Source organism: Octopus bimaculoides, chromosome 3, assembly GCF_046866305.1.
Source record: "Octopus bimaculoides isolate indiv1 chromosome 3, ASM4686630v1, whole genome shotgun sequence".
NCBI lineage: Eukaryota > Metazoa > Mollusca > Cephalopoda > Octopoda > Octopodidae > Octopus > Octopus bimaculoides.
The window spans coordinates 162,664,600-162,677,099 of NC_142930.1; the positions used below are offsets into that span (position 1 = coordinate 162,664,600).

At 36.5% G+C, this 12,500-nt stretch overlaps 1 protein-coding gene across 6 annotated transcripts in view; it reads right to left on the bottom strand.

Annotated features, from left to right (window-relative positions):
- LOC106883996 (phospholipid phosphatase-related protein type 1) overlaps window positions 1–12,500 on the bottom strand; it is a 212,906-nt gene that overhangs the window by 75,311 nt on the left and 125,095 nt on the right. For all 6 annotated transcript variants that reach the window (XM_089349933.1, XM_089349932.1, XM_089349928.1 and 3 more), the window contains exons 2-3: window positions 9,170–9,381; window positions 2,829–2,988 (exon numbers count right to left, since the gene is read on the bottom strand). In XM_089349933.1, coding sequence (XP_089206059.1) covers window positions 2,829–2,988; window positions 9,170–9,369 — 360 coding nt within the window. In that variant the 5' untranslated portion in view covers window positions 9,370–9,381. The remainder of the gene's footprint in view (window positions 1–2,828; window positions 2,989–9,169; window positions 9,382–12,500) is intronic.

Below are 12,500 nucleotides of genomic sequence, written 5' to 3' on the forward strand. Positions count from 1 at the left end.
CCCGTGATTACGCGTCACGATGCTTGGAACGAAATTTTGAGAGATATAAGTAATTACATCAATCTCAGAATTTGTCAAAAACTTTATTTTATCAGCAAATGGAAAAGATTGTTTTTTAAAAATTAAAAAAAAAAAAAGTTTAGTTGACATAAGAAGGATTTGAACTAAGAACACAAAGCTAATGCAACTGAATATTTCGTTCAAATTCTCATCCAAAACTCAACAGATTCTGTCATTCATTGCTCTAACAATAACAATCTTTCTTTTATTCTAAGTTCAAACTGTTCTTGACAACAATACGTATTTAGTTTTCTAACAGCTAGCATTAGTGCTTATGTTCTATTGGATATTATCTGATCCCCTCTAATACCTTGGATAACAGTGGCTTTGTCTAACTCATCACACACTTTATATGTCACTATTGTTTATCCTTTCTTAAAAAACATCTTGGGATTATAACTGCTTTTATATTTCATTGAAACTGCAGCAACATTTTCTTGAGCTTTCAACGGTCATTGTTATAATTTACTTTCTGTTAACACTTTAACATTTAACCCTTTCGATACCAACATGGCTGACATTGAGATAACTGTTGTTGTTGTTGTTGTTGCTGCCATAAACACGGTTTAACCCTAGGTAAACCCTAATGAATAAGGGTATTTCAGCCATAATCATCCTAAACACTATAAAGTATGAAGGGTGCCGAAAAGTTACTGGCTTTGGGTAAAAGAAAATACAGAAGAATCAATTAATTATGATTTTATTCAACATATTCCATTCTCAGATTCACACACTTATTGCAGCAGCCCTTTAGTTTTTTTCTAAGCCCTGTAATAGAACTCAAAACGGTGAGCCCCCAACCAAACCCTTTGTAATACTTTAAAGCCAGGAACCTTTAGCACCCCTTGTATGTCTTGGATTACATTAATGTATCCATTTGTGTTTTTTTTTATTAAAGAGAGCAAGGAGAAGTTTTGAAGGAGACTTGGCTGTTATTTCAAGCAAATTGAAGTACCTTACATTACTCCCTCATGACCGCAAAGATCTGGGAGTATGTACCACATGTTCTTTTTTTTTGTAATAATTTGGCAAATGGCATTGATACACCACCGAAGAACTTTGTAGAATCTCTCAAATGGAGAAGATATATTACCTCTTTTCCACTTTGTAAATTATCAACAGAAAAAAATGGTGACCAGAGATTATATATTTTGTCTAGCCATTGTTTGCATAACTAATATTACTTCCTAAATACTAAAAAAAATTGTGACTTTCTTAATAAGTCTAAGCACTGATGGATGTAGTAGTAGTAGTAGTAGTAGTAGTAGTAGTAGTAGTTGTTGTTGTTGTTGTTGTTTTTATTGTGTAGTCTCAGGTTAGTTCTGACTAAGCAAATCTGCAGATTAAAGACATTCTAGCAGTCATCATCTCACCTTTGTTTAAAGCATAACGCATTCAAAACTACAATATCTTTGATACATATGTCTCCTTCCTTTATATTTTTTGAATACTATCATGTATGATTTAAGTGAAATTTGGCTGCTATTTCTAACAATCTGGTTGTCCTCGTAGATAGTTGGTCTGGCTGCCATTCTAGTTTGTTTGTATTCTGCTATTGGTAACTGATAGGATTTTCTCAGTCTGTACAGTAAACTGAAATGGTTTTAGAGAAGGATTATACTTGCTTACTACAGTATTTAGGTTATGCATTCATTAAGGACATAGCGTTTGATTATGTAATTTAATCCTTTGGGAGGGACAAAGGAAGGAGGAGAAATACTGTCAGAAATATTCATGTGCAAATAAATATCTTATATTTTTTTTATTAAGGTATGGTTGTGTGGTAAGGAGTTTGCTTTTCAACTGCATGACTCTGGGTTCAGTCCCACTGTAGGGAACCGTGGGTAAGTATCTTCTATAGCCCTGGATCAACCAAAGTCTAATGAGTGAAATTGGCAGCCAGAAACTGAAATAAGCCTGTTGTATGCATGTATGTATGTATCTTCTATTTTTTAATTATTATAAATCTTCCACTGAGGAGGGAGCCAGTTTCCAACAAAGATACAAGGCTCATCTTTGGGATGTAGTTAACACAAACAAATTCACATTTGGAACTTGAGAAAAGTCTTGCATATTTTTACTGTTCCACTCACAGATTGCACTTGTAATCTACGAATCAGCCAGTCAATTTCTCTTTCTGAAAATCCCAGTTTATCCAGATTTTCCTTTAAGCATTTACTAACAAAACCTAATGATCCAAATATTATTGGTATGAATATGAATTCATAATCTGCTCATGAAAACTTAATGTGCAAGTGGCTGAGCACTTCATAATCACGTGTACCCTTAACATAGTTCTGGGGGAGATTCAGCATGACACAGGGCATGACAAGGTTGGCCCTTTGAAATACAGGGACAAGAGTACAACATGTTGCTGGGAATTGAACTTATGACCTTATGATCATGAGCTGAATACTCTAACCACTAAGCCACATGCCTTCACACACACACATAAAGGCTCACACACACTTCTTTCAGTTTCCATCTACCAAATCCACTCCCAAGGATTTGATCAGCCCAAAGCTAGAGTAGAAGACACTTGCCCAAGATGCCACACAGTGGGACTGAACTTGGAACCATGGGGTTAAGAAGCAAACTTCTTACCACACACACACACACAATAGGCTTCTTTCAGTTTCCAGAGCAGAAGACAAGACACTTGTACAAATTGCCAGGCTGTGGGACTGCCCCTGAAATCATGTGATTGGGAAGTGAATTTAAGCCACAATTCTAAAATACGAAACAAAGAAAGAATCTAAATGACTTACCACAAATGGTGGAACACAAACACTTAAAGAATATACAGCTTCATCAGAAACTTCAGCATGAAATGCAAAATCCACAAAAAGACTTTCTTTTGAAGAATGTGAGAGCTCAGCGTCTATACAAGAAAAGTTGTTCCGTCGCATTGGGAAGACATTTGTCCATCTGAGAAAGACAAAAAAAAAAAAACGCCTTAAATTTATATGATGAAATAAATATATATTTCAAAGCATTGCATATTTTAAAGAAAAAAATAATCAAAGAAAAATGTCAAAAGAATGAAAAAAAATGATAATTAATTTTAAATAATGGTTGGAATTTTTGGAATTTTGACCAATTTCTATTTGACAAAAGAAACTGATAGAATAAGTGTCAGCCCTAATAAATAAGTATTGGGGGTGATTTGTTAACCCAAAACTCTTCAAGGTGCTCCAGCATGGCTGTAGTGCAATGACTGGAACATATAAAAGGATCAAGTCAGGTTAGGGATGGGAGCATCTTTTTTGTAATCTTTTATCTTTTACTTGTTTCAGTCATCAGATTGTGGCCATGCTAGAGCACCACTTTGAAGAATTTTAGTTGAATGAATTGACCCCAGTACTTGCTTTATTTTAAGCTTGGTGCTCATTCTATTGGTGTCTTTTGCTGAACTGTTAAGTTACAAGGATGTAAACATACCAACACTGGTTGTCAAGCAGTGGCAGGGAACAAGCACAGACACATGTCGACCAAATCCACTCACAAGGCTTTAGTATTGGATATAGTATAGGTGGTGAGCTGGCAGAAGCATTAGTACACTGGGAGAAATGCTTAGCGGTATTTCGTCTGTCTTTATGTTCTGAGTTCAAATACCACCGAGGTCGACTTTGCCTTTCATCCTTTCGGGGTCAATAAATTAAGTACCAGTTGCATACTGGGGTTGATCTAAGCAATTGGCTCCCTCCCAAAAAATTTCAGGCCTTGTGCCTAGAGTAGAAAAGTATTAGATATTGTTATACCCCGCTAGTAACAATGCACTTCCTCACACACTTGTAGCTTTTTGACTGATGCCACCCCACCGGCATGTGATTTTGACAGATGAGTCATCATTAGTAGACAGTGGCAGTTTCCTTGCATGAAAATTCAATGGTTCTTCAGTCTACTATACTGGAATGAATTTAATTAGAACAACAAGTAATGGATGAAGACTTTCCTGTCATTAGCCAACAACAGAACACAAGTTAACAGATGAAAGCTTTCCTTTTATTTGTCAGCAGCACAAGTGTTGTTTCAATCTCACATTATCACAAGTATTAATTAGCAATAAATGGAGAACTTCATTTGGCTTAGAACAAGGGAACTCACTCTCAGGATAATAATGCTCTTCTTCGCTAGGTCATCGATCACGAGAGACATCAAACTGATCAAAACATAACATAGATATAAACATTAAAAACACTATTTAATCATTTAAGATGAAATTAATAGTCCATAAAATTATTATCTTAAAAATTGATTAGCTAGACAGTTGTTAAATCTTCACTTGTAGTATCTGCTTCATGTTTGGTCAAACGTTGTCTTCCAATACTAAATTGATCAATTAATGAAGTTTTGACTGTGATTTGGTAGGGGTAAAGGAACCAGGCAAATATTAGGGGTGTTTAAAAGAAATAAACAAATACAAGTAGCAACTGCATCTAGAAATATATCCAAAGACCCAGTCTTCAGTAGTAACACTGCAGTTAACAACTGTTTTTAAAATAGGTATAAAGTCACAAATTTGTGGAAGAAGTAGTTATTGATTAAATTCACATTCATTTAACATCCGCTTTCCATGCTAGCATGGGTTGGACGATTTAACTGTGGACTGGCGAACCAGATGCCTACACGAGACTCCAATCTGATCTGGCAGAGTTTCTACAGTTGGATGCCCTTCCTAATGCCAACCACTCTGAGAGTGTAGTGGGTGTTTTTTATGTGTCACTGGCATGAGGTCCAGTCACACAGTACTGGCAACGGCCATGCTCAAATGGTGTTTTTAACGTGCCACCTGTGCAAGAGTCAGTCCAAATTATTAAATTAAATTATCCAAATTGACACCAGTATTTGACTGGTATTTTATTTTATTGACCCCCAGATGGATGAAAGGTACAGTTAACCTTGGTGGGATTTGAAAGAAGAATGTAAGGAATGCAAATTTCAAGACTAAAACAGTTTAACTTTCAGTGATGTTTGGTCTCGTGACTGGCATGAACTGATTAGATTTTGGGATCGATCAGGTACTGGACAAGGATTTTGAATTATTTTTCCAGTTTTTTTTACTTAATTTTTAAGAACGGTCAGGTTCATTTTTGGCATTCTCGTTTGTAGGAGCAGTCAAGTTAATTTTGGATATTCTCATTTTAAAAATCATCTCCAGCTAATCGTTGAGAGGATGTTGGTGTTGCCTTGGAGGAGGTTTACGCTCTCTGAGTGCTCTTGTTATTATTATTATTTTCATTAGCATCTTTTGATTCTGTTTCCATTTCTTGCCGAGTGTCTTCCTGATACCCAGGGCAGAGAAATGTACTATATACATTGGGAGGCCATTAAAATAAACACACCAGATTGTTCATTTATAAAGTCATGTGATAGAGAAAAAAGGGGAAAACAGAGGGAAGAAGGAAAAAAATAAAAATAAACAAATAAAATAAAGTGGGGGGGAGAAAGAGAATTCACAGCGACAATGTTCTTCTCAATATGTGTTATGTTCCATTTAAGACAATATCTATCCGTACAGGACAATATCTTACCCAGGTACTTAGCAAACTACCTAGAGGGGATGTGTCTCAAATCTAGCCCACCTCCTCACATAATTTGCTGATCATTGTTCCACATGATTGTTCAACTTAACAGAAATAGCAGTCAAGGCAGTGAGCTGGCAGAAACGGTAGCATGCCGTTACATTCTGAGTTCAAATTCCACCAAGGTCAACTTTGCCTTTCATCCTTTCGGGGGGTCGATAAATTAAGTACCAGTTACGAACTGGGTCGATGTAATCAACTTAATCCCTTTGTCTGTCCTTGTTTGTCCCCTCTATGTTTAGCCCCTTGTGGGCAATAAAGAAATAAGAAATGGCAGTCAAATCTCCCACAAATCACATACTATCTTCTTACAAAGGGAAGGTCACATTGAGCACAGTAATTTCAGATACACACACACACAAAAAAAGAAAGTAGCATGGTTAGGTCATAACTGGAATGCCTTTGGTCATAGATATGCTTGATCAAGGACCATAGCTAACCTGGGGATAAATACCAGCATACTTTGTCAGCTCTGTAAGGACATGGAAAATTAAAACGAAAAATAACAAGATTAAATTCCGAATTCTAAGGGACTCCACAGCTTCAAATGTGTTGTAAAGCCACCCACATGTCCATCTTAATTAAAAGCTTGTCTTAATTAGATAATGGATCAGATTTCGCTTGTGAATGACCTGTACAATCACACCCCAATCTGACATTTCAGCCTTATAGAAAAACATGTCTGTCAACTTATAACCCAAACAATTAGACATCTATTCCAGCTATGAAGTGTATATGTATTGTTGTGATAGCTTTGTTTATGTATCACAGTGATAGGTCTTATTACAATTTCTTTATAACAAACACTAGTCAGACATACCACCGCCCTGATCTGGATAAACAGGAATTCTATTTTAAAATTCGGTAACCAGTTAGGAATCTAAATCCCAACACTGTTGTCTTTTAAAACAGTCTATTTTAAAGCAGCCCAAGTCTCAGGAATGCTAGAATTTCTTTTTTGATTTGAATTTTTTTTTTACTGATTGACATAAAATAAACTGTTAGTTAGAAACTTTGCAATGTTAATGATGATGATAATAATGTTGATGGGGATGATAATGATGATGATGGGGATGGGGATGATAATGATGATGAGAGAAAGCATATATCTGTTTAGCCCCAGGTCAGCCCTGATCAAGGAGACCTTAGAGCAAAGGGGTTGTAGTTACAAACATCCTAGCTTTCAATATAGCAGAGACTAAATTGTCCAATATTTTCTTTCCTTTTCTATCTAGGATGGTAAGATGCAATTTGGGGGAGATTTGGTTACTACTTCTAGCAAGTAGCATAGCCACATACAGGCTCCACTGGCAGTATTAAAGATAAAGATGGGTGGTTATGGAGAATCTTTCATAAAAATGTTGTGTAATTAAGAAGCTATTTTGCCACTGCCACACAGTTTCAGGTTCAGACCTACGACATGGTACCAGGGGCAAGTGTCCCTTACAATAGCTCTGGGCCAACCAATGCCTTGTGACTGACTTTGGTAGATGAAAACTGAAAGAAGCCTGTCACATGTGTGTGTGTGTGTGTGTGTGTGTGTGTGTATGTGCATGTTTATGCGTGTGTCTTTGTGTTTGTTCCACCACCACTTAATAACTGGTGTTGGTTTGTTTATGTCCCTGAGACTGAGCTGTTCAGCAAAAGAACCAATAAAATATGTACCAAAATTCAAAACAATAGGTTCAACTGTATCAGCCAAGGCAGGGCTCCACAGACTGATGACTGAAACAAGCAAAAGATAAAAACAATACTTTTGGTGAAGTGTGGTCATTTTAATTCTAACCTCTGACCTTGGATTGGTATAATTATCAGAAATAAATAAAAACCAAAGACTGACTCACTGTAAATCTATAGGCAAAGAAGTTATTGTCCACAAGTCAGGATATAACAACAACAACAACAACACCAACAAAATGTACCACAATAAGTTATATTTGATACATTTACTAATTGTCATTAATTTATTGGAGTAAAGTACTTCCCACTCCAGCCTCACCTTATTCTCGTCTAGTTGTACTTGAAAAAAACTAGGATGAAGGATTGGCCAGATAGGAAAAGACATGCTCTTAAATCGCTCAATCTTGTCTATTATAATACCTCTTTCACAATAGCCATCAGACAATGGAAATCTATTCATGTTTTTCAGTGGGTGGGGGTGGGGGGACAGAGAGTACTACAATCACCGCAATGCGCTTGACCATCAACTAGATCCATCCCACTTAAATATCGCTGCTCAGCAAAATGGTAAGTCAATTAAGTTCAGTAAAGACATTCGAACAAGATCGTTGCCAGTGCCACTGGACTGGCTCCTGTGCAGGTGGCATGTAAAATACACCATTTTGAGTGTGGCCACTGCCAGTATTGCATGAGTGGCCCTTGTGCCGGTGGCATGTAAAAGCATCCACTACACTCTCAGAGTGGTTGGCATTAGGAAGGGCATCCAGCTGTAGAAACTCTGCCAAATCAGATTGGAGCCTGGTGTAGCCATCTGTTTTGCTAGTCCTCAGTCAAATCGTCCAACCCATGCTAGCATGGAAAGCGGACGTTAAACGATGATGATGATGATGATGATGATGATGATGATGATGATACTGAATAGGTGCATGGAAATGAGCTTCATTATTCTCCAAAAATCACGGACAGGTTTGGCTGGTAGCATTACCGTGTCTGTAGAGTTTATTCTAAACTAGCAATACTCCCATCTAGAAGAATTGCGACACCAAGAAGTCTATAAGTCCATATGAAACTACACGGACACGGTTGAGCTCAATCAGATCCTTGACCAATCCAACCCCTGAGTATACCTCAGAATATTGGCCCGTCATTCCTGCCACTAACTCACTACATAATGTAAAGAATGATGTTCTGCTAACAAGGGATTGAGAGTGCTTGTCGACATTCTAGATGCCAGACACTGTATTTTGGTTTCTCCTTCGGTCAGGACTGCAGCTCTGACAAAAGAGATAAACATGCTTCATAACAGAATGATTTCTAACATAAACACAATTAGATTTAAAAACTGTCTCTTCGTTATATATCTTAATTTGACTTTGGTTTAATTTCTAATTTTACTTGTTTCAGTCATTTGACTGCAGCCATGCTGGAGCACCACCTTTAGTCAAGCAAATCAACCTCAGAGCTTATTCTTTGTAAGCCTAGTACTTATTCCATCAGTCTCTTTTACCGAACCGCTAAGTTACGGGGATGTAAACACACCAGCATCGGTTGTCAAGCGATGCTGGGGGACAAGCACAGACACACAAACATATACATGCACACACACACACACACACACACACACATATATATATATATACACACAACGGGCTTATTTCAGTTTCCATCTACCAAATCCATTCACAAGGCTTTTGTCAGCCTGAGGCTATAGTAGAAGACACTTGCCCAAGGTGCCATGCAGTGGGATTGAACCCAGAACCATGTGATTGGTAAGCAAGCTACTTACCACACAGCCACTCCTGCGCCTATAAGATACAAAAAAGTAGAAGGAATGAGGTACTCACCTGAGAAAGTAAGCTAAGGTAGCAATTATCCCCAATATAATCAGCTCAAGCACAAAAGTGATGACAATGAGAACATTTGGTCGAGATTTCCTTGAAGAATCTGATCCGAGATCAGAATCATTGTCTCCTCTTCCACTTTCCTCCATGTCTTTGGACAACTGGCTGTTGCTGCTCTGTGAGAGTAGTTTGGGGTAGGGCATCTTATTTTACAGCTGAAATAAACAGAAAGAGAGATATTGAGATATAGATGAAGAGAGGGCACTCAATTGCTTGTTTAATGTTTAAGACAGAACATCTGAAAGATGCTTAATTATATATATATATATATATATATATATATATATATATATATATATATATATGCATACATATATACATACATAACTGATGTCATGGAATGAAACATTGGGAATCAGAGAATAAAAGAAGCCATAATCATCAACAAGACCAAGTCACATATTAACAACAAAACTAAGCGGCACACAACCAATTGGCTATTATAGCAATGCTGTTCCAAGCAACTACACACACACACACACACACACACACACACACACACACACACACACACACACACACACACACACACACGACAGAACAGAAAATTTAGCTCAACACCAAGTTTATGAAAATTTCCTGAAGATCTCTTAACCCTGCAAGATAAAAGTATGAACCATAGACTTGTACTCATAACGAGTATTGTTTTGGTTTATCAAAAAACAAAGAAAAACAAAAGATATTTTATTTATATAGATGTGTGTGTGGTTTAATAGTCACTTTTTTATGTTTGTACAAATTAGATAGACTTTGTCGAAGCAGATTTTTCTGTTCTGGATGCCTTTCCTGTCACCAACTTTGACATGTTTCTAAGTAAGGTAATATATTTCCCCATGGATGGATGTTTTTACAATTGATTGATAACAAAGAACATCACTTGTATGACAGCAGCATTCATCTGCAACTATTGTACAATGTTAAACCATGGAAGTACTAACACACATGTAGACTTAAACATATAGTATATGCACACACACACACACACACACACACATATATGTACATACACGCCCATACATACACATATATGATGGGTTTTTTCTATTGAGGTCAATTTTGCTTTTCATTCTTTCAAGGCTGATAAAATAAGTATCAATTGGACACAAGTGTTGATGTAAGTGTAAGATGATAAATATTGGGTGGCACTGGAAGGGTGCCACACAATCCCTTACATAAATGTTAGAGGAAATTAGCAGAACAAGAAAACATCCGAACATAAAAACAATCCTTTTATTTTGTATGTACAAGATTTATACCTCGGGACAAACAGTAGCCAGGTCTGGTGTGGAAACAGCAAAGTTGGAGTTAATCATACTTCGTGAAGGCATTCTTCACACTAGTCCAGCTACAACAGAGCTGGTCAAATACCCAGCCGGTCAAATACCGAGCTGGTCAAATAACGGTCAGCAGCAGAAGCGAACAGAGAGCTGCTGAGAACACGTCTACATAGTTCAGAGGCTGCGTCTCGAGTCTGAAATACAAGAGAACTCTGCTGCTGCTAGTTTTCTGCGCATACACATGAGGGAACTTCCAGTATGCCTTCCAGAAGGTTCCAACCCTGCTCATGCATCTGGAGACCTTCAAAATGACGTCACTACATAAGTGACTAGCCCCTTTCCCAAAATTTCAGGCTGATTACAGGTAAGTTCACCACCATTGATTCACTGCAGAGAAAGTTCACTGTCATAAATTTACCATAAAGAAAGTTCACCAGGAGGAAAGTTCAACAAGAAAATATATCTATAATATCTCACCATTAATAGTTAAAAACTATTTTATTGGGGGAAAAAAAAAAAGGTGAATTGATGCAGTGAACTTTCCCTGCGGTGAATTGATGCAGTGAACTTTCTCTGCGGTGAATTGATGGACAGTGAACTTACTGGACATTTTTCAGACTTTATGCCAAAATTTGAAACCAATATGCAAATGAGAGAAGCCCAACTTTGCATACAGAAACTGGAGTGATTTTTTCTCAGACACCTTTTTTGAACAAAAAAGTGTGTTATCAAATACTGTAATCTGTTTCTTAATTGTGCTTTAACATTTTCTGTTACTTTCATAACCTGGTTCCCCCAATTTGATGTCTCTGTTACTGTACCTGACTAGTGCAAAGCCTGCCCTTGGAGCAATTAGTAACGGTACAACTACACCAGTCAGTGGGCTTTATGGCAGCTCCTTGCACTATATGACTAACTATGGTGAGGAGTGTATAACTTACTTCAATACTTTCCGCATCTCAATGAACATCTCCCCTGGACCAGCTGCACTGTCTGCCTTTATATTCTTAATTGCACTTTCAAATGTACAGCTGTCAACTTCAATAGCTCATCTCTCTCTCTCTGTTGGGTCTACTTACAACAGAGAAACTGTCTCTCTATCTATCTCTCTCTCTGTTTCTCTCTGCATTCATCTCATTCACCAATCTCCCGGTACATTATATAATGCTATTCTATTCTATAATACAACAAAAGTGACTATAATGATATATGTGTGTTTTGAAGTGGCCTTCATAACTTTACCGTGATGCTATATATATATATATATATATATATATATATATATATATATATATATATCATGCCAGCATGGAAAACAGATGTTAAATAATGATAATATATATGTGTGTGTGTGTGTGTGTGTATAAATATATTTTTATAATCTGTAGGTGTATATATATATATATATGTATGTATTTTTGTTGTATGTTTATATACCTGTATGTAGGTATATATGCATGCGTATATGTACATATATGTATATATACGTATGCATATTTATATACCCATATGTATATATGTATGTGTATGTACATATATATAATGTACATATTTATGTTTATATACCTGTATGTATGTATATATGTATGCATGTATATGTATATATATATATATATATATATATATATATATATATATACATACATACAGCAATAGAGTACTAGTGACCGGCTTGTAGATATACAATGAAACACTTTGATAGTCAATAATATATAATGGTGTTGGAAATTATAACAAAAGTGAGCATAAACTATATATACACAAGTATATGTGTGTTAAATACCAATCATGGTTCCACAACGATATATTTATAACTTTGAAATAAAGACAGAAAACTATTTGTTTTTTTCATTCTCAAAGCAAACCTAATCTAGTTTTAGAAAATATAATCTTTAAATGGCATGTATAACATTTAAATAGTGATAGATTGGAGACAGAGATTATGACAGAGAGAGCTGGTGAGAGAGGGGGGAGGGGGAAATAGAGGGAAAGATGGA